Source organism: Molossus molossus, unplaced genomic scaffold, assembly GCF_014108415.1.
Source record: "Molossus molossus isolate mMolMol1 unplaced genomic scaffold, mMolMol1.p scaffold_m16_p_1, whole genome shotgun sequence".
NCBI classification, from domain to species: domain Eukaryota; kingdom Metazoa; phylum Chordata; class Mammalia; order Chiroptera; family Molossidae; genus Molossus; species Molossus molossus.
The window spans coordinates 165853952-165878136 of NW_023425344.1; the positions used below are offsets into that span (position 1 = coordinate 165853952).

Below are 24185 nucleotides of genomic sequence, written 5' to 3' on the forward strand. Positions count from 1 at the left end.
TTTGCAGACAATGCCAGCATAATTATTTATACATCTGAGAATACACGTACGATTCAAATGTGATACCTAAGTACAGAGCAATAAATGTAGGTAGGCATGAACAGTCATTAAAAATGGTAAGTATATCAGAGCAATTTATTCTTGTACCATAGTTAGCAGGAGAGTTTATTGACACGTTCGTTGTAGGAAATTAGGTTTAACTTCAAATAAACGTGTGTGTCTAAAAATGTAATAATGAAGGGGATGAGAAAACAGTCAGAGGTTTGGACGTGGGCTGACTCTTCAAGTCCATCATGATGAGGGTGGAGGGGGAGAGAGTCTAAATGTCTGACTCACTTTTCTGAAGCTATAGTTAGCTAATTCAGAATCCAAAACTAAAAATTAAATTTCACTGCTATACTATCAAGAGAAGGCTGAAATCTTGAAACTTTCTTCCACTTTCATTAACAAAATTTTACTCTCGATAACTGCTCAAAACAATCCTCACATGTAATTATTTATATTTTTAACTTAGAGATGAATTGTGTTAATGATTTTAAGCAATTAAGAAAAGGTTAAAAGGTGTCCCATTTAAAATTAGACTAAAAAAAATTAGACTCAAAAAAAATTAATTTACTTTTTGGCCTGATTTGTGTCCACCTTGATAACCTTTTGGGTTCACTGTCTTCCCATTGACTTTTGTCCTTCCTCCTCAGCTGGGACATGCTGAGATTTGAAAATATGCATGAAGGACTGTCCTCTCCGGATCATTTTTTTCTCTTCTTTTCCTCACTCTCTTCTGCCTGGTGACGCTAGAGACCTGACTCTGTGAATCACTGGTTTTCTTATAAGCCACGAACAAAAATCCTCATGTTCATTAAAACTTAAGTATAAATGAATCTCTCGAGTCGAGCTCATTGAATTCTTTTTCTACACCATGGGAATAGAGCAAAAGAACTCAAATTTGGCTAGCGTTTTATAATCTGCATTTTGATGATAGTTTAAGAGCCTCTGTCCGTCCAAATTTGGGTTAGAAAAAGAAATAAAGTATTGGAAACACTGCCTGAAGCCTTTTTATTTACAAAAATTTCCAGGGATACCATGAGTAATGCCAGAAATCTCATGTGACAGCCAGCTCTTGTGGGATTTTTGAGCTCACCAAGTTCAGGAAACAGTTCCAGAAAGCTGATTGGAGCTCAAAGATTTTTTTAAAAAAATTAACTGAAGTGAATAATTGTGTCCCCGCCCCATTTTCCAGGCTGCTGCTCAGACCCAGGCCCTGCTGGGGTGGACGTTTCTCCAGGGCTGGTCATATTTGGCACTCAATAAATAATTCCTGAATGGAATCACTTGCTTAAGGAGTGCTTTCTCCTAAATCGTGCAAAGTGAATCTTTCTTAGAGATTTCATACAGTTATTTCTTTCCCTGGGAAATGAGAATTTTACCTGAAGTTTCAGGACTGCAGGTGACCTAGAAAAAACCTTTACTTCATTTACTCTCTTTCAGTGATTGCTTTTTTGTCTATTCCAGATAGGAAAGAATTTATCCTCCATTCAAGATCTTTCCAGAGGGAATTCACAACCTCCCATTAAAATGTTTAACAACTCTCCCTGCCTGAAAGTCTTCTTGTATCTAGTGTAAATCCCTTCTGCTGTTAGGTTTAACTGTCAGATCGGCCAAAATTCATGCTCTGTAATTAGACCTCTTCTGTTTTCTATGTAGTCACATTTCTCAAGGTTTTACGATTTTCTTTGCAAGTGAAAAAGTCTTTTTAAAATCCTTTATTTCAGTTTTGTCTACACTCCATCTAACTGAAACCACTTCCATCTTCTTTTTTAGGAGAAAATATACTAATATTGAAAGACTGCTGGTAAATCCATATGTTTTGAGACTTTAACAGGTTTTTCAGCTCTCTCTTATTAAAAGTTAATAAAATAGTTCATGGATGGTTTGGAAGAGGAATGTGGCTTGTCTGAAATGGTATGACTTACAGTGTATACCTAGGGGAAAAAAAGTTTAAAAATAAAAAGGAAATGACATAAAAATGGACCAAAAAATCTTCCCGTTTAGGCACGAGCTGCTTTTTCTCCCAGCGGATGCATAATATATTATTTATGTATGAATGAGCATTATGCTTTTGGCTCGCACTCCGTTTGGAACATACACAGTGTGACAGTTTCCTTGGCTTATTGTTGTATATGTGGCTATCTATTTTTAATACATTGCTCTTGTCCTTTTTCATGCTTGCTTACATCTGTTGTTATGAAAACTGACAAAGTTTTCAAACATAAAAGAAGTGATAGAGAAAGAGATGGTCAGAGACAACATTTCAGGGGAATGTGAGGTGGAGAAACAGGAGCAAAGTCTCCGTGGAAGGAAACCAAAAGCAGCTTCTGCAGGAGAGATGGGAGCGAGGGTCAGAACCCGGGTCTGCAATCACAGAGGAGGAAAAAAAAAATGCTCATACCGCTACATAAAGCATTTCTAGGTCAGAGTGAGCATAGTACATTTTCCACCAACTTATTTAAACTTTTTAAGCTAGAGTTCTCAAGCCTATGAAATGGGGGTGACGCCCACCTTGAAAGGTTGCTAGGATTCAATGAGGTGATGTATGTAAGGGGTTCCGCCCTGTGTTTGGTAAATAGTATGAGCTCAATGTGTAATACAGAACCAGAGGTTGGCAAACTATGCCCGAAGAGCAAATCCAGCCTATAGCCTGTTTTTTTAAATAAAGCTTTATTGGAACACAGCCAGGAGCATTCATGTATGTATTGTCTATGGCTGCTTTTATACTATAATAGCAGCAATGAGTAGTTTCAACAGTGGCTATATGACCTGCACACCTAAGCTTTATACTAGCTGGCTCTTCACAGAGAATGTTTGCCATTCCCTCCCTGGTAGAAATGATTACTATTATGGCAACACTTCAGGAATATATGTTATTCTACAGACTTGAAGTTGAATGATTTTCCAATTCAGTTTTATGTCTGTTGTATTGTAATAAAACCTGTTGACTTTCTCTTGCCCAAAGTTCTCAGGTTGCTTTTTAAATTTTTTTTTTTATTTTTTTTTTGTTAATCCTCACCCAAGGATATTTTTCCATTAATTTTTAGATAGCATGGAAGGGGGGCAGGAAGAGAAACATGGAAGTGAGAGAGACACATCAATTGGCTGCCTCCTGCACGACCCCAGGGCCAGGGATAGAATCTGCAACCCAGGTACATGCCGCTGGCCAGGAATCGAACCCACGACTCTTTGGTCCATGGGCTGACACTCTAACCAGTAGGCCAAACTGTCCAGGGCACAGATTGCTTTTGTTTGTTTGGTGTTTTTTTTTGTTAACAACTCAAAGTCTGCCCGTTTTGCTTGCTTTCCAGTGTAGTATAGATGGTTAATTGGTTCATTTCACCACCAGGTGGCCTCCTACACTCTATTGTGCTTGTGGGACCTGAAGGGAAACAGAAAGTGGATCTAATACACTTCTTTCAACTTTGGCTGTTACTCTGTTCTTAGCGCTTCTCTGGTGGCTTGTCTGCTCCGAAATCGCTCTGTGAACCCTACGGTTTGTGTTTGGTTTGAAACATGAATTCACAGTGACCCTCTTAAAAAATGAGTTATAAATCTGAGAAGCAATTAAAGCAGTAAAAACAAAATTAAAATATTTAAATGCATACACACAAACACACACACACACACACACACACACACACACATCGAAGTGGATTTTTTAAAAAGAAGCTTGGCTCCCACTCTTCAAGTTTAACCAGGACTCAGCCCTACTCTCCTACGCGCACCAGCAGGATTAACTGGCCGGGCAGCTTCCTCGGGAAGGGACAAAGGCCACTGCAGCTCAGGTCTCCTTATGGTCACGTCTCTTGAAGAGCATGGGTGGACTTCACCTCACTGCCCCAGTTTCTTTATGTTATTTTATTCTCTAGATCCCCTTTTGCGTTTTCTTTGATCTTACTTTGGAACTTCCTAAAGGCCCGTATGAGGGCAAAAAGGTTGCGAATCCATGTGCTAGAGCACCGAGGGGCTGGATTCTCCCCAGGTAGTTTCATTTTCTACATCTGTAGAGTGGGGGGGATGGGCCAAGGGACTCTCAGTCCATTCCATGTCAATGTTCTCTGGTGAAAAAATCCAAGATTGATCTTATTAGTAATTGACTTTGCCGATAAGCAATTTGGCAAAATCAGAATTTTAGGAATTCAATTGCAAAGAAACAAACTTATGCATAGATGTACTTTTTTGGAAGACTACCATAAAAAAGTGTGTAATTTCTAAATGCCAAATTGTTTTTGGTACATTTTAGGTAGCAGTTCTAAATACATTATTATTTTATAAGCCTTCTTAGACCCTTTCTTTTTCATTTTAGTTTTATTCAGTGGTAGATGACTCTTCATTTGAATTCTCAAGTGTCTCTTGCTAAATCTGTCATGGAAGCTCAGCTTTCTTTTTGACATCTTCTTTTCCACACATTTTAATTTTTCTACCTTTTTTCTTCAGGCAGAATTACCAGGTGCTCCTCAAGTTTTTTTATGGCATAGAAGAGATATATTTGCTTATTATTCCCCCCGAAAGGGGTTGTTTCATAGCATATGAACAGCCCGTTCTCACCTTCTGCAGGTGTTGCGGTATGTGTACCTCACTGGCTTGTATTTGAGTTGTCACATTGGATGTCACGGCAAATACAGCTAAAGGCATTTGGCTGTCTACGAGGAAAAGACCATGAAGGTCTCTCGGGCATTTTGGTGAGGAACAGGCTTACATTTGAATTGAAAGTCTACCCTGGGAGACTTAGTGACAGGCAATCACACTAATTCCAAATTCCCTACTGGGGCTACTTCTCTGGAGAGCTATCTGGTTAAAGGTAGATTCAGACTTGCTTGGGGAACACTTGACTGCAAGTCTTTTCCCTTTTGCAAACTGCACTAATTAGTATGAAACCCAACTAATAGTTTATGAAATCTGCATCACTTTCTGTGTGCCTAAGCACAAAGGCATTTCCTACCTTAGTTCTCTTTTCTCACCTATATATTTTAAATGATGTAGGCCCATATGTCCTGATACCTATATTAGGAATTAATGGTCTAATGACGTAACCTTTACTTTAAAAGTAAGGAAGAGTAAAGAATGATTCTGTCTGATGTTAGTGACTATGAAGGTGAGGCAATAAGCATTTGTTAGGTATTACTGTAGGCTCTAAAGAATGAAATAAAAGGAAGGTTTTCTTTTTCCTTAAGTACTTTATAATTCATTTAGAAAAGTAAAACCCAAACAACATGAAATGATAGCAAAGAGCACATTGTGCCGTACAAGAAAATAACTGCAGGTCTTCTTAGAACATGTTCATAGAAGAAATGAGATTTGAATTGGGCCTTGCTAGATAGAATATAAATAAGTAGAATGGAGATAGGTATACTCCAAAAGAATGCAATATGGGGAAAAAACCCTCAGATCTGGGAATTAGTTTGACATGCTCCTAGAACTTGACCAAAATCAGGGAGACACACAGTGGGGAGGGAGAGCAATGACAAATCCTAATACCTTTTATCCACGTGTTCAGTGAAAGTCGGTAAAAGGCAAGGTTTTTCTTTATCCAACAGTGAATCCTACATTTCAGTGTTTTAGTTAGTGAAGGGAAGTTATATACATAAATATACAAGCTAGTGGCATAAAAGGGATGAGAAAAGTTATGCCAAAGGTCCTATTTTCTTAGCACGCAACATTTGGATCAAGTTTGAACAAACACTTGTATATAATGCTTATTACGTAAAAGGAATGGTTCCAGGATCTTTGCAAATATTGGCACATTCAGTCCTCTCGGCAACCTTGTGAAAGAAGTATTAATATTATCCCCCGATGGGCAATTAAGGCGCAGGGAATCCCGCAGCTAGTAAACAAGGCAAGCGAAGTTTAAAATGGGCAAGCTGATTCCAGGCATGTATTTTCATTTGATATTTTTTAAAGTTTTATTTATTTTATTTTGGCAATCTCATTGATTTGCAAATGTAAATGTTTAGCATGAATCCTTTTCTGTCACCATGTTTATAAAACTTAGTGATTAAATGGTTATGTGTGTATACGTTTTGAGACATCGCTTGTTAGTATTACTGGGTAATACACACATGTTCCTTTCTCCTTTTATTAAGGGTAGAGAAAATAGTAACACCTACTTGATAGATTTTCTATAAGATGTGAAAATATATGTGTATATAAAATGTATTATATGCATATGTATTATTTACCCTTCTAGTGGTTCCACTCAGATGTGACTTATTTTCTTCTTTTACTTATTTCACAATGTCTTATTTCTAAGACAGATAATAAAAACAAATGGGAAATTTGAAGGCTTACTTGCAAATGGGTAACGGACCAAAAATTTTATTACAAAATTCAAGTGTTTTAAAATTGAAGACTTTTTTTTTTAATGGTTTGCTTACATAGAGATCAGAAATCTTGTATACACATGATCTAATTACTTATTAAAATACCTGTGGGAACAAGTGCTGAGTATGTCATTGTCACTATTTTGCAGATGGGCTGACCACAGAACTATGAGATGAATCCCCTCAGATCATGAGCAAACCACCCGCAGGGCAAAGGTAGCAGGGACAGTCAAAGGGAAGGTGGTACACGGGGAGGGACTCCCACTCCCTGACGCTTAGGGAAAATCCACAAAGTCCAAATTTTAATACCTACTTCTTGAAGGGTTATTCTTGTTTTGGCTGTGAGCTATGCTAAATGGCCACACCCTGGTTCTTCTGCCTCCTTTAGTTCCTCTTAGGGAAGTTTTGCAGCCCTTACGCAAATTTTTAAGTCATCGTTATGATATTTTCTCATTTCATTATTTTAGAGAAGTCGTTAATTAACTGATGAAGACCTGTCTAGGTGTGATTCCCTTCCTCCTCTTCAAGACTTTATTTTTACGCAGTTTTTGTGATTTTCTTTCTATAAACTAGATATGGTTTCCCACATCTGGTTAAACCTTTGTAATTTTCTTTATTTACTTATTACTTTCTCTCCATCTGTCTATGCATTCCCATCATTTTGGGTCCCCAAATTTTTACTCCTTCCTCTATCTTGCTTTATCAATCTTGTGATTGGAAACACACACACACACACGCGCGCACACACACACACAGTTTCTCTTTAATGGAATCTCTTCTAATAAACTTTCTTGAATGCTTATAGCAAACTCCTTTACATAGCTTGAAAAATGTGCTCCAAAAGCAGTTATCATAATCCAGACTTGCTTTTAATAGTCTTAGTGTATACTAATGACTTTTCACCTGTACTGTAGAGCTTCTTTGAACGGTGGACCTTTGTTCTCCTGAGTGACTGGTATCCCTGTCGGGGAGAACTCTCCATCAGCTCTTTTACCCTCAACCTTGAGCTATCAAAAATCTACTGAGGATTGGAGGATGAGTCTACACCAAAATGAGTCTGGCCACTGAAGCCACAAGGGTGGGGTTTTTAAGTGTGTTTGGAGCACTCCCGAGTCATGCCGAATGGCCTTCTTGATCTTACATTATCCTCCTGGGACCACCAGTTTCCTCAGACTTCTGGACTGATATCTAAAGATTAAGAACAGCATGACCCAGCAAAATAACTGAAATTCCTCCTGAAAATTCCATTTCTGGGTCTTTGCACTATCTTACTGACCTTGGGCAAGTCACTTAGCTTCTATGTATCAATTTTTAATCTGTGAGACAGAAGTGATCATCTCACTTCCCCTACAGGCTTGCCGTAGGAGAACAAAAAAGAGAACAATCCATTGAAATGACAGTCAAGCTTTCTGAGGCTGGAGCAACAAATAGTGCTTAAAGCTTAAAGCCTGAAATCTCTTAAGTTTATTTTCTTAAAGTCTTTCTCTGGTAAATATGGACATGGATCCCAAAGGAAAAAAACAAAAGAGAGAGAGAGAGAGAGAGAAAGCAGAACAGAAAGGTTTCAAAGTCGCTAGCAGCCTGGTATTAGAGTTGGAAATTGGACCCAGCCTCTTGCATTCTGATCCGATGTTATTACTATGAGAAAACACTGAACTCATAAAAGGTGTCCTTAAATATTTAAAGAGCGGCTGTCACCTTCCTCTTTTCTTTGATACATTTTATAGAAGCTTTTCTTATGTTAACCATTCCTGGCCATGGAACACAATTAACTTTGTTCATAGTTTCTATGTCAAAATTGAGAGTAATATTTCTCTACTGATGTTTTCGCCAAATGTGATTTTCACTGAGGATGAAAATCAAAGACAAATAAGGCAGTCACATCCTACTCATTGCTGTGTACTGACACGACCTGGCGTCTCTTTCTATAGCTGATACACGCTCACCTGGTCTTTCTTTTGGGAGAATTCAAATGAATAAATATCTTCCAGCCACCTTCTGCCTCTAAGCCATAGTGCTAAGAGTTCGAGCTGAAGGGAGAACAACACACGGTCCCCGACCTTGCTGCAAAAAGTGGCCCAAGGTATAAAATACTTCACTATACAGGGATTTGGGTTGTTACCAAGAAAAACTCATGGCATTATGGATCTATTAAGGTCAGAGAGGTGAAACCCTTTGAAAAGTTAAAAACACCCCCCAAAGAAAAAGTCGTGATGTGAATGCGTGAAGGTCTGATGGCAATTCCATTGTGGAGCAGACCACCTTGGAAGTGCTTTGATGGGCTCTGTCCTAACACCCACTCTCCCGTGGTGAGTTCTAGATATGCTTCTCAGTGCTGCAGTCCACTGTCCCTGAGGCATGTGCGTTTGCACTGACCTTTTTTCTGTATTTTTTTTTTTTTTTTTTTTATCCTCACCCGAGGACACTTTTCCATTTTTTGTTCAGATAGAGCGGGAGGGAGAGAGAGGAAGAGAGAGAGAGAGAGAGAAACATCGATGTGAAGGGACACATCGAATGGCTGCCACCCGCACGACCAACCAGGGCCGGGGACAAACTGCAACCGAGATACATGCCCTTAGCGGGAACCGAACCCGGGTCTCTTTGTACTGCAGGCCGACGCTCTAACCGCTGAGCCAAACCGGCCAGGGCTGCACTGACCTTGAAAAGGTAGTTTTTGATGATGACAGCATGGGGGACCGTGCTTTCAGCCTTCATGCAGGTCACTGGATCGCACAGATTTCCACAGTGACCATGCTCCGCAGCGATATCTTTTTGATAAACTACAATGGTTGCAGTGCTCCACCTCTCATTTTTCTTGTCATCCTCAAAGAGCAAGCAAAGTATTCTCTTTGAAGAAACACTGCCAACCGAGTTAACTTAAGACATATATAGTCTCTTCCTTATGAAATTAATTTGGCATTATTTTGGAGGTGCGCAACATCTTGGCAACTGCTTTGAGTTAAAACTATGTGATTTGGGAAAAGCACGTTTCAGAATGTTTAATTCAGTGATACAAAAGGCACTAATGAAATATGCATGTATGAATTTTATATCATATTAGTTCCCTCTTTCTTGAAATCTGAATAAAAGCCAAACATCTGGATTACGTTTGAAAAGCCTGAATTTTCAATTTTCAGAGAGATTCAATCTATTTTGACATTGCACACTTAGCCTTAGCATTTACAGTGTGCTATTAACATTACTTGCAATTGTAAAAAAAAAGTCTAGATTTAAACAAACTTGGTGCCTCCTAATGCTAAAAATATATCTACATATGAAATGGCTGTTGCTGCACAATCATATACATCCATAGTTTAGACTTCATCAGCATTTCTATCAGAACGACTTGCCTTGAACAGTCCTGCAATTCAGCTATAGAGATATGAGGTAAGCTTTTATACATCAATTCTCCTATGGTTGTCTATCAAAACAACAAATAGCAGTTCATGTATCGGTTAGTTTGAGAAACTATTCATTGACTCAGTGTTTTCTGAAGGCCTCAAATATTCAAGTTACTCTATGGCTGACCAAAAAAAGGCATAACCCTCATTCTTTGAGAGTTTATTCTTTAAATTTATGACAAATAACAAGATTTCTATTTTTGTAGATATTTGGATGTGTTTTGGCAGTGAGGCTAAAGGCAAGTGAATATTTATGGTCATAATTTAGGGAAGTAAATATTGTGTTATGCTTTGTCTTGGTGACTTTCAACCTTCATCTCACGGTACACGTAAACTACTAAAATTCTGCGGCACACACACAAATATATTTTTTTGCCGATCTGACAAAAACATAGGTATAATTTTGATTCATTCACATGGACAGCTATTGTGTTGGCTGTTGTAATTTTTTTTATTTGACAGCCTAAGGGAAAAGAGGTCAGTGCCCTGTCTAAATAGTCAGGTATGTTTTTAAAATTCTTGTGGTACACAGGTTGAAAATTGCTGCTTTAGTTCATTATCATAGTTGGTTTCTTTAAGATGTAGCTGGTCAATAGAATTTTAGGTAGTAAGGCAAGAAGTTCTATGATTACAAAGAGATCAAAGAAGATAGAAGAATGTGATGTTTGAAGTTTGCATGATGGCGAGCCTTCAGTGGGCTTTAATTTACTACACTTAAGGTTTTACTGGATTTCTTGTAGCTTATAGTAGATGAATCTCCTTCTTTTGTGATGTGGAGAATAGCCAAAGTCAAGGACTTCCCTTTTCTCTTCTTATTTGGCTTTATTTTTAAAAATCCATTCAATTTTATAGTAATGCCCAAGTAAACAAAAATAAATGTTTTTGAAGGCATTTGTTTAGTTTGGGAGATGGAATACAAAAGAAATTATACTTTTAAACTGGAAACTTTTAAAACTGAGTTTCATTACATTAATTGCTGCTCCTCGTCTCTTTTTTCCATTCTACATTGCATACTCTAACAGATATTACATAATTGCATAACTATTCTTACTATGTGCTGACATGACATTACGACAGCCCTGATATGGTGCATCATAATGAAACCGTAATTAGAGCAGTCATGATGTATTATGGCAATGATCCACATCGTCACTGAAGTGCATTGGAATGCACAGAAAACCCATTGAGATGTGCAGATTTTGACATAATACAGCACAACCATGAAGTTGCATAGCATGGAGGAGAAATTGCCATTAAGCCCACACTGCTGGCAGGAAGAGTTATAACACATTTCTTAGATATCTGTGAGCGAAAGTTCTATGACGATGGAAGAACATTTTTGAGAGTGGCATTTGTGAAGTTTATATCTTTTAAAAGAATCTATATAAAAGACCTTGTTGAAATACAGACTGAATTACATACACTCTTTCATGGAAGTTTCCTATAAAATATTTATCAAAAAAGGACCCAAAAGGTTTCATTTAATACCCCAAATTCAATGAAATATTTCTCTAAAGTAGGCCAGATTAAAGATGATTTGAGGATTTTTAGTTAACCTTGGCTTTTCATTCTGTGTGTCCTATTTGAGTTTAGATTATATAGTTTACTTTTAATATGGTTGTGTCTTTGCTCTATTGTTGTTCTCTTAGGTTTCTCTGCATGAGAATCTTATACCTGAGTCTTGTTCCAGCAGGAGATGGCTTCTTTTTAATTTAGTAGTTTTTGGTCTTGGCATTTCTTTTATACATAATAATGTGATTGTTGTGGTTGATCTGGTGACTGTGGGCCCAAAGAATCTCAACTTTCTAAAACAGAAGAACTTGAGACACTATCCTGTAGGCCAATCCTCATTCAATGCCTCATTAACCCATATACTATCCCAACTAGATGGACTTCTGGTCCCTCCTAAATACTGCTGGTGAATGGGAATTCACTCTTGCCCAAGCTATATTCCTCTATTCAGTCTTTGATCTCATGCCTGACCTCTGAGTTCCGATGAAACAGATTATTTTCTATGTAAAAACCCTGTTAACATTTAAAGTCTGTAACATATCCTTTCCTTTCTTTGCTAATCCTCAACTCTTATTTACCCCTTCACTGAATACCTCCAGGTTCTTGGAGAGCTTGTTCCTTGGAGAAGTGTTGAATCTTTCCCTTCCTTGAGTGCTCTCCTTTGGACATTTGATACCTTGTCTAGGTCCCTCTTGAAAGACGGAACTCAACAAGAACCAGGTCTGTAGGTGTGGCACTAGTAAACCATAGTCAAGCTGATCTACCTGTTACCTTTCTGGTTTTTGACCCTGTTTTTGTCTCATTCCAGCCCCAAATTATATTTCTTTTTTTACACATTTACCTTTCACTGTCTGTTGAGTCATTGAACCTAAAGACAATTGAAGCCTAGTCATCTCCATTCTTTTTTTTTTTTTAAATATGTTTTTATTGATTTTTTAGAGAGAGAAGAAGGGAGAGAGATATATAGAAACACTGATGTAAGAGAGAAACATTGATTGGCTGCCCCCTACACGTCCCCCCACCAGGGACTGAGCCTACAACCTGGGCATGTGCCCTGACCAGGAATCGAACCAGGACCTCTCAGTCCACTGAGCCACACCAGCCGGGCATCACCTCCATTCTTTATGCAGTTTTTGTATTTTTATTTTTTTGGGGGGGAGAGGGAACAGTTATTAACTCTGTTAATAACCCTGTTAATAACTGTTTCCATATTTCCACATGGAAACAGTTGGCAGAGCAGAGTAGTGGTTGCCCCATTTAGATGGAAATTGTGTTCTCTTATCTTCCATAGTCTATATTACTTCCTCTTATTTTCCCTTCACTGGGATCAAATGCTGGTAATCATCACATTTATTTTTTTCTTTTAGTAAAGAAAATAGTTGTCTTTTCCCATGACACTAGCAGTAGTTAGATGAAAGATTGAAGATGACTTATCTATGCTCAATTCAACTCCTTTACATTAGCATCTAGTTAGTGGGGTGCTAGAGCTGGCCAGTACTGGCTTTTGAGAACTTATTACTAAATATTCAAGAATTTTGCCAGCAGTAGCATCTATTGGTAGCCTGGATTCTCGGTAATTTGGAATCTGCTATGGTGGCAGTATTTACACCAGGGAAATCAGCAAACTACAAATCAGGGCTCCTCCTACCCCTCAGCCAGTATACTAGCATACTACTACCAGTAGGTATTCAAGTTTCTGATTTGAGCTAAAATATTATTCTTTATTGATCAGTGATTTTAGTATAGGCTGACATTCGATCAATATGCTGTATACATATTTTTCCTATATATGTCATCAATAAAAATATTGAATAAGACTACACAAAAAAGGAGCCCTTGTCATAACATTTCCATTAAGCAGTGATCTTTACATTTGTCCAACAGATTCTCAGTAAAAATCTTTGTACTTCTATGTTTTTAAATGATTGAATTCTTCTACTCACTTTAGGCTTATGAAAATCTAATAGAAGCACATATATCGGATCCAGGAATTCACATTTTTGCTGTAGGGATTTAAGTCATTAGATTTTGGGTGTATGTTCTTAGCAATTTAATTATGTTTAAAATCTGGTTAGTAGTGTAGTAAATAACTGGTATTGCTACAAAATTGCATTGAGAAGGTAATAGGATTGAATTTTTACACAAGTTGACACTCAATTAAAATTTCCATATATCCAATGAGTTAGCCAGTTCTTGGCCCGGGAGTTAGAACAAATGCCTTTCTCCTAAGCTGATCACTTCAAAACAGGCAAAATTTATAATAAAGTCAAATCAAGACTCAGTGCATCAACTAACATTTGAGTTTGGCTTATCAAATACAGATCAAAAACAAGAAATAGACTAGAGAGTACCCTTGATATTTCCTGCTTAAATTCCTCTATTTTTTTTATTGACACTGGAGGAAAAATAACACATTAAAACCTCCTTACTGAATTACTGTCCTAAACCAATAGATCCATGGGGCTTGTTCGGCTAAAAGCCACAACAGACTTTGTAATGCAATGATGTAATCTTGGCTTTGTGTCATTTATATTCAACCTAAAAAAAACAATTTTCCTGAATAGACAGGCTGACAACAATATTGTTCGGTGTGGGTTTTTATTTGGATTCTTTCCAAATGGTTCACATGCCTTCACAGTAACACATCATGCCTGCTTACATTTTTTGCCTGAATTCCAAAGTTTTCCCCTTTTACTAGCCTTTTTTTTTTCTATTTTTCTTTGAAAGTCTCAGTTATGTTTGTAAAACTAACCAGCTCCACCACAAAATTAGGATGTATCTTGCAGAGTGCATTCATTTTACTTTTTGCATATTTTTCCTGAGGTCATGTCAAGGTTAGTTTGAATTCCATCCTACATTAAGACTTCTTTCACAGCTATTTAGCTCGGCAGCCTACTCCCCGCTGGGGTCTGCCCCCTGGGCACGTCAAAGCTTCAGACCTGACAAATCACACACAGATGAAGCTGTACAGTTTTTTAAACAGTTTCATCAGTAACTTTTTTTTTTCTTTTTCACTATCCTCCTTGGTGTTGAGATTTTTTTCTCTGAATCACCATTTCAGGAATGTTGATTTCTATTTGAGACAGTTTGTTTTTACATGAGAGTTGCAAACTAGCAATATCATTTATTTTATAGTAAATCATACTAATAGCCTTCTAGTCACCGAGATTACAGGACAAGATACCTACAGACCATGACTAGTGTAACTGTAATTCTGTTATTAAGTCTATTTGTAGCAAGAAGCTTAGTTTTGAAAAGGTAGTTATATCACAGAGACTACTGGAATAAAAAAAATGTCAGCCATACAAAAGCATCGAGTTTATAACATATTATGCCTTGAGCCTGGAAATGGTTCTCAAATGGTTAGTAATATGCTCTTATCAGTATTTTAGCAAATTGTGAAACTAAGTGTGCAACTCCATTTCCTGTTTAATTGATGAAGTTAAAATGGTTGGTTGCTAATGAATGTATTAGCAAACAATGTCCCCTTTACAAGGCTTAAGTAGATCAGGGTTTTTTTTTTTAAGCAGCTTACTATCCTTATTTTTATATAATGAAAAATATTGACTGCCACAAAATTGTTAGATCAACTGAAGAAATTGTGTAATTATTGCTGTATAGTGAGAATGTCCATTTTGGCAATGGCATACGACAGTATTATAATCTTTAGTTCTTACACTAGAAAATAGTTATTTTCTTTCACAAACGTAGGCTTTTCATGACAATACCTGAAGATCTTAACTACAGACGAAGCAGAAAACCTAGAAATGAGGGGGGAAAGAATATTTGAATGATTCTCCTCAGTTCTTTTTTACAGTTAGTTCAGTATGTAAGTACCCAGAGAAGAGTTCCATAAAGGGTTGCTTGGTTGAAACTAATTAAAGACAGGTCTAAGAAGAAAAGAAGAAGGGATCAAAGGAATTACATTAGGTGTCAAGATGTTGTTTGGGGAAATTTTACTTCGATTTTTGTAATTCTATTCCAGGAAAAAGCTAAATTCTAAAAATGCCCGTTTTTGTATCATAATTCCATCTTTGCGTTATCTTTGCAATAAGATACATGTCAACAGGCAAGCATCTTGAAGAAATCATTTCTGCACTGGCGTATTAACACATTATGGTGAAAAGGGAGGCTTGTGCCTTTCACGCAGTGCATTTCAGTCTTCAATTAATGTGAAAGCACTACAATGCCCATGCAACTTCTCTTGCCTAGTGGTGCACCATTTATCATTGCAGTTTTACATTGACCTTGACACCCACTTCATTAGAATAAAGATTGTCTACCATTTAGGTTACATTGTTCCTATGCACAGAGACCCCATGCAAATTTCTGTTCAGATAGAAGAGCTGCGAGCCTGTCAGAGGTCATCTGCATTAAATGATTGCAGCTATTTTCCAACTGCTTCTTTTCATTCTACTCAATTCAGGCTAGGAGGATCAATCAAGTCCTCTGCCTGAAACAGTGGGACTGCTGGGAATATAACTGTTTTTGGTAGGAGTGGGTATGCTCTAAACAGTATTAAATATTTAGTATAAACTCATTAAAGACCATGCAAAGGCTTCGGAAAGATATCAACTTTATAGAAAAATCCAAGGGGCTACAGCACCTTTTAAAACACAGATAAAGGAGTAATAACCAATTTTATAATTTTAAAGAGTACAATTACAATAGTTCTTAAACTTCGTAAATATTTTCTACAGGAAACTCTTTTCTTGCCCTTAATGTGGGTAGAGAAGGAACAGTCAGGGAGGCTTGGTGTTCTTAAGCAGTATTTTACCTGAAATTGGCCACAGAAGTTTGCAGTTATTGGTGTTCTTATCTGCGTTCTATAACAATGAAGCTTGTGCTGGGTATTTATTTTAAAAGGCTTAGGTATTTGTTATGTAAAAGAAATGATTGGAGAAATAAGTTGTCAGGTTTCCTACTTAAGTTTTCTGAGTGATATAATTGGAATTAAATTATTAATGGGAGATACTTTTAGAAAGATTGTTTTATGATCTTCTATTAGGGAATTTGCAATTCATTTTAATATTTGTAGTTTGATTTATATTAAAGATAATGCAATCTATGTCCAATTAACAATACATGGCCAATGTAATGTGATTTCCAGATCATGCAAATGGAATAAGCTAGAAGATGGGGGAAAACTCAATTCTTAACCTCAGATGTAATTTGCTGTGCGAGTTCTGGCAATTTTAAATGACATTGCACTTTTTAATTTTTCCAAAGGCTCAGCAGCAAATTTATCCCAATCAGGAAAGCCTATTATTAATTTACAAGGACAATTGTAGGAGTCTTTATAATTTCTCTGTGCAATTATTCGCCATAAATCGCTAATGGTAAAACACAAGGAGTTTGCAAGAAATAACGACCGTTATTTGTCTTGGGCTTGAACCCTCGTCCTCAGTCTTGAACACCTTCCCGAAGTGTGGGTGATATTAGCTCCATGTGAAACATCACATGCTTTGTGAGGTGCTGGACGCTGGTGTTCTGAAAAGGGGGCAGGATAAGAGCTGCTGCAAAGGCGACACTGGCCTCTAGCAGATCCCTGCACTCGGCATGTACAGCTGAGCTGTGGATCCTGGACTTTCATATAAAAAGACTCTTTGTTCCCCACTGAATGGCATTAGGCATGGACTTGCTGAGGGGCCACCATGAAGCCTCACATGAGGAGGGCAAACACTAGCTAGAAAACACAATATCAGTCATAGACAGAGACATCCCTGCATTTTGGTGCAAAAATACATATTTTCACACACGATTTTGCCAGTAGTTTGGGCATGGTGTGTTCCTAGCATATGCTTTCTTGTTGATAAACCAAAACACATTTTATTTTCTCTGTCTGCCTATCTCTCTATCTTTTATGTGTTTATGGGAAAGTGGATTATGCTGAATATATAGGTGTTTGTGGTATTACTTTGTACTGGGAAAGATATTCAAATATCTTTATTATTATATCTGTCATTCTAATCACTAGATCACTTTCCCTGCTTTAACTCTCCCTGATATAAAGTTACAGAAAGCCCAGTTAAAATATAGTATAAGATGTAAATACTCAAATCCCGAAGACACAGAATCTGACAGCCCTAGTCTAATAATGGAGAAAATTCTTTGGTTAAAGTCTTGTGTTTCTCGTAGCCAAAACTTCACTCTCCGCTCAGCAATGTCTGGTCTCTTTTCAGCATAACCAACAGAAGCACCATACAAAAGTCTTACAATGGATGTCTTAATCTCTCTGTGTGCTTTTAGAGCATTATTTTGAATTCCATCATGCTGCCTTTTTTCTTTCCTCTTCTGAAGTTTTATTACAACAGCAGAATTCCCAGGGAGCTTTGGGGGCAAGGTTCACATAATATAGCCCTGAAGTTTTGCTTAGGTGGAATCTATCCCCCGGTCCTGGCCATCTTTTGATGATCTTTCTATTTCAAAAAGATTCACTGGGTAGAGTCTTCCAGCATTTGCTGTAGGTAGTTTATTTTTTATTTTTTTATTTACTAGACAGTGAGCATCTATAACCCTTTCATGATGCTTTCTTTCTCTGACCTCACAGTGACAAGGCATCTTGTTCTTTAACATTGAGGGAGGCAGGAAAATGCTTGAGTTGCTCAATGTGTGCCTTCTATACCAGTTTCAAAATGGCTTATTCTTCTGGTTTCCATGGTGACAATTAACACTGTTTCAAGGCATTGTTCCAGTCTCCATTTGGGTAGAATTTTCGGTGTGATTTTTAACAACAAAAAAAAAGGTTTTAAGAGGGAAAAAAGCCTTTAGCATAACTGTCAAAAAAGTTATCTCAATCAAGTCTTCATGCATTTCTAATTATATTTACTTCAGAAATCCCTGTTTTTGCTGGCTTTGTTTTATAATTCAATTTTGGCATTTGTGCTTTTAAAAGTACCGAGAAAGAATTTTCTAAAAACTTCTTTAATACTTAGTTACAACAGTGAGCTAGTGTTTGTGGTTATTTTTAACTGTTTTTTTTTTTTTTTAAGTTTTCTTTATACATTCTATATCTACACAGAAGTGGCATTTAGAATAAGAGTGGCCCTGTGTCTTTAATTTAGATCATTCGCATATCTATTAGGAGGCTTCATTAGTCAAAATTGAATTGGCCAAGCAAATACACTTAATAATGTAAATATGCCCTTTCAATAGAATATATTTTATCTCTGACTAGACAGAGAAGTCCACCGCAGGTGCTATGGGGAAATTAAATACAGGATGCATATTATTTACCTTAGCACTCGAGAAAAGCCATCTGACTTTAACTTTGCTCCTCTCATTCTGGCTGGTGAGGAGGAGTCTGTGTCCTAACATCCACAGACTAAGGACACAGTGGGGCAGCCTCCACGCACGTGCTGCGGTGGGTGAAATTAATATGAAGATTAAACTATCTTCTCACCACAGGACAAAGTAGCTCTACTTGACAGGACGCCCAAGAACTCCTAGAGCTGACAGTTGGTTCTCCCTGCCTAGAATTTCCGAAATGAGAGAGATAGAAGAGCAAAACCATACCAGCATCGACAAACACGTAACCCCGCGGGCAGTATTACACATGCAGCTGAAGGCCCTAAATCATATCTGATTCAACTCCCAGAATGCTTCAAATATTAAATATTTTCACCTTAAATTACATGACATCCTAGTACCTTTCATACACGTGTACCGGTATGTGTAACAATTAGCTGGATTCTCCTGGCTTTCATCGTTTGAAGGCAATTGTCCATCAATCCCGTCTTTCATCAAGCTGTTTGTACAGTAGGTTACATGGTGACAAAGACAGAGAGCATACATAAGACACTTTTTAAAAGGTAATAACCTTTTATAATAGCTGTTGCCGTGACTACTTGTACCACATTTCCCAGGGAAAATTATTTTATGTCTAAAATGAAATTAATTGCTTTTTGTATTTTTATTATTACAAGACTGTCATGTTTATGGGACACATCTAAACTGTTCTCTTTCTTGATTGATCTGCCGTGTAGGAGCCGTTCAAAGTTGGGGTAGAGAGTGGGGGATGAGCTTGGCACAGGGGAATGTGATAACCGGTCCAGGCTGCTCCCAGGTGGCCCAGCCGGAGGCCTCCCTCCGCCCACTGATGCATGTGGCATAAGCTAAATATGAATAGGGTTCTTCTGCCTGCCTGAAATGCTGGTTCCCCCAGTATTAGGCCAAAGAAGTCTTATCAAATTAACTATGTAAATCTTTGTCAGCAACTTCATCTTTGGATGGGTATCTGATTACATGAAGCAGATGGCCCTCTCCTCCAGTCATCACTGACAAATAAAACACCATGGAGGTAGTTTTGCAGAACACTTGTTGTGTTGGGTCGAGCATTCTCAAGTGGACATTGTGTTTTCTAAGTGTCCAAGTAATGTGGTCCTGGTAATTGTCTGCCACTAGAAGGTGCAGTCAGAATTCCCCGTGTATCACAGGCCAAATTCTGAAGCGATGCTCCATTTTTTTCATCATTCATATTCATGTAATTTTAGAGACTGACACCTCGCTCAGCATTTGTTAATACTATGAAATGCTTTAAACCACCTTATTTAAACAATTTTGTTCTGCAATCCACAAATGACTAACATTTGGGGAAGTTTGCATAATACAAATAACGTGCATGTTTAGTGCAAACGAAAGATTAAAATATGAAACTAAAAGTATGCAAACATTTGCATGCAACTGCTGAGGATCGATTAACCGAAACAGAGATTTCACACCTTCTTTTTCTTTAAGCTGTTTCCAATTGTATTTAAGTTGGGATCTTACATAATATCATGTTTTCAAGGTAAATAAAATCACCCAAGTGCTCGGGCATGTTTTGAACTTGTTCATTTGCTACTGTGCTCAGACAGAAGCTTTTCTTACCACGTCTGATCGAATGCTCACCTTAGCTCAGGGAAGTGGAGCAGTACTATCAGCAACCTCGTGACCTGACTTTTCTGCCTTGATGAAAGAGATTTGGGGATTACCATTATATTTTAGAAATGTGTTAAAATTATAAAATAGGTTTAATATTTTAACCCAAATCTAGTTTTTCTTCTTAGAGATGTTTTTATGTATACTTTTAACATCTACAACCAGTCATTTATAGCTGTTCATGATATAGGACTTTCTAACGATGAAGTTATCCAAATAGTTATTTGAAGAGAATCACCATAGTAACTGTTATGTTAAGTAGCACCTATATTATCTGTAGCAAACATCTTTTAGGAGAGACTCGCTAGGCAGTGTGTTATAATGCAGTGTACGGTGGGGGAGAAGGTTCTGTAGTCAGTTGTGATGTTTGAGAACATTTTACAGTACTCAGTAAGGAAGCATAGATTTGTAACCACTCTTAAATCACTGGTTTTCTTTTCCTCTCTTTATGTACCTCTTCTCCAAGCCCACACAGTGTTTTTAAGTAAAAGAAAAATGAAGGAAAAAAAAAAACTAACTGAGACTTCAGAGAACTTACAGAATAAGGAGGAAGTCAGACAATCTTTAGGGATCATTTTATTTGTACCTTTGGGGGCAGAGATGACAGATGGGCAGCACGCTGGAGCCAAATGTTGACCGAAATTAACTGAATATTAACTCCCCTTAGACCATGAATTTTCCTATTTGGAATATTTTAAATTAAAGATCAAATGTGTGTGTGAACTTTAGTTTAAAAAGACATAAATCTTAGTCAACCAAATGGAATACCTTGGATGTTCGTGTATGTGTGAGTAACATATGTATATGTTTTAACTATCTTCGGCAATATTCCTCCACTACTCAAGTCACTTAGATTTTGTCGCCTCATAAATATGATTGGAAACAAAAACTTTTAACACCCATGAGCATCACTAACACTGCACTTAAAGGGTTTTTAAGAACACCTCTCTCCCTAACGATGTGTCTTCCTCTCTTCTTGTTTCAGCGATACAGTGTGGAAATGTCCATCAGGGATCTGAAAAAGACAGAGCTGCTTAGTAAGGTGGAAGCTTTGAAGAAAGGTGGCGTTTCACTACCAAACGATCTCCTTGAAAAAGTGGATTCAATTAATGAAAAATGGGAACTGCTTGGGGTATTTGCATTTTTATTACTGTTTGTAGGTTATGTGTACATTTTTTGTGTAGTGAAGTACTCTGTCTGTTTGATTTCTAATTTGAGGCACAAATATCCCTCTCTTTCAATTCACCACCTACATTTCAAGCAAGCTATTCATGCTATTATGGGTGAAAAACACCGCTTTTCCTCTTCTGTTGGTTTTTTTTCCTACTCTCAGCTTGTCTCCTCTCAGATTTTAATAATTTTGGTTCTTTAATACACAAAAAAGTAAGTAAAATATGCCATGTATTATGGGTATGCACCAAGTCAACTATAATATAGTATATCTGATATACACTGGCTGTCATGCTCGAATGATTGTTAATAGAATTTATTCTGAAGGTACATGTTAGAGACATCCACTGTTTAACTCTTTACTGTACCCTTCCCATGACAAGTGGAGTTGCCACTACAGCTTTCAAGTCACACCAGAGCCACCAAAATAAAGATGCAAATTTGACCCAAATCTGAATTGCAGAATTAAATTGGTCTCTGGTTTGTGCCTCAATTTCTAGCTCGCTTTTAACAAAAGCCAAAAAAAAAAAAAAGTTTCATGTAATTCATTTCACGCAATGATGGGCTGGGTCTCAGCCAAAGACTGAGATGCAAGAATCTGGCAAAAAGGCAATCTCGAGATTCTGTTACCCAGAGACCAGGATGGCACTGTGCGGGAGACAGTCCTGGCCTTTTGTTGGAAGACAGCTGAGAGAGAGAGGTTAAACTGTATTTTTTCATCAACTTCTCTCCTAAATTGCCTTCACTTCAAATCAAGGGTAAGCTAAATTTGTCAATTACTTAAATGATTAATTATAATAGCAAAGTATGGGTGGTGTCAGTTATGGAGCCTAATTTTGCATGCCTTCCATTTCCTGCCTTTTTTTTTTTTTTCTTCAATTTTTAAAGAAATAATACTCCAAAAATATTTTGAATAAAAAGCTCTCCATGCACCTTGATGACTTGGAGGAACGCCAGGGCTCTGTTGCTGCCCTGCTTAATCTAGGTGATTAAAACACTGCAAGTTTAATCCTTGCTTTCTCATCTGAATTCACCACACTCTGCGGCGGTGTAAAGTAACTTAAAACGTTCAAAGTTTCTACTCTGACCTATTGTTGCATCACTTTTTAATAGTAATTAATGGCTTTCACATTGTAATACGGTGATTTAAATCGGAACCTACTAAATTCTGCAGAATTCGCTGATCTCCTGCAGGAGAAATGTGGTTAGTGTATGACATCTCAAAAGTTGTTTACCAAACGAGGGCAGCAACTTTAAGTGCCTGATAGATAACGTGATGTCTGTTTATATAGACACAGAACTATATCTGTTTCTAATTTGATAACTAACAATACTCTTTTTTTGAAAATTGTTTGAAGTATAGCATGTATATTGCTTTCCCAACAAAAAATTTAAATCAACACAACATTCACAAAACAGGATATGGAAGTTATCCTTTTCTGAGTCGGACACCTTAAAAGCGGTTGCCATTTCGATAAAAATATCATTTGGATACAACATGCCGAGTTGTGTCCTGAGCTAGGGAGAGAGCAGGGCGGGTGAACAAAACCTGCTCCACACGAACACCACCAGGCACGCCGCTTTAATTGGCATGATTACATTTTAATTGGCGTGAAAAAAAATTTAAAGACAAGGATTTTAACTTCTAACAATAGTAAAATAGAGGGATATGGTTTTTAATATTACTTTCATCTAAGGTGAACAGTGTGGAATGGAAATACATTAGAATGAAATGTCAGTGGTGCGTACAGTTTAATCTGTGAAATTTTGTCCCCTGTGCTGCATATTACTCTGTCTCAATTGCATATTAAACAACCCTATCAAGGCAGGCATTGGCATCTGCTGTGCTGACACAAATTGTGAATTAAATGAAATTGATGTCCTCTGTCGTATATTTATGAAGACGGACCATTCTCTGAAGTATTCTGTTTATGAAGAATTTATGATTGCAAACTGTTCCAGAGCAAAAAAGTGGCAATAAATTCTTTTTTGTGACCCTACCCTCCAAGGGCATTGATTTCACCTCCTGCTGCTACTTTTGTTACAGCATAAAAACAATAGCTAAATCTGGATTCCACTGAGGGTCTTCAAATTATCAATATTTGCACCACGAAAGTAGAAGGGTGCTGGCAAGAAGGGCTATTTTTCTGTTACTATCTCCTAAAGATGCTATTTACAGAACACTACACAGCAGATGAATGTTTGTTGACTTAATTTTATTTGTGTTTTAAAGCTTATTTTTTAGGTTTAATTCATCACTGTAGATGAACTCCTACTGATTCTCCAAAGAGAGTGTTTTGCACAAGAACAATAAAAGCCCTCCCTGACCACACCTTCATGACATAATAGTTAATCTAAGAAGGCTTCTAGCATAGTGGATTGGGACTCATTTTAACACGTATATTGGACAGTCTGGCATCCACAAATGCAAAATGGGAAAAATTGTGGGGTTGAATGATTTCCAAGTCAGGTAAAATGAACAACAGCTCCAAGAAGTTTACCCCTTCTTAACAGCCCTCAGTCATATGGTTTGGAGAATTGTACTAAACAAAACAGAGAAGGAATTTAATTCTTCATGCACAATCTTCTCCTGGCCTCTTTAGTGTATGTCATGATTAAACTCAGACGTCTATCTCCTGAAAATGTTATGCAGAGAATTTTTTACTCTAAACTCCCATCATGAGAATTCAAATGGATTTTTATCAGTGACCATGGTGAACGTTGGGGTCAAATCTCCTTTCTGTTCAAGGAAACTGTAAATGAATGAGGTCTTCTTAAGCCTCTAGTGGTAGTCAGACCAACACACATGGCTCAA

The 24185-nt window shown here is 37.4% G+C and overlaps 1 protein-coding gene across 1 annotated transcript in view; it reads left to right on the plus strand.

The window, feature by feature from the left end:
- Nucleotides 1-24185, plus strand: part of AKAP6 (A-kinase anchoring protein 6) — a 291396-nt gene that overhangs the window by 188061 nt on the left and 79150 nt on the right. The window contains exon 10 of the mRNA XM_036243801.1: nt 21186-21332. Coding sequence (XP_036099694.1) covers nt 21186-21332 — 147 coding nt within the window. The remainder of the gene's footprint in view (nt 1-21185; nt 21333-24185) is intronic.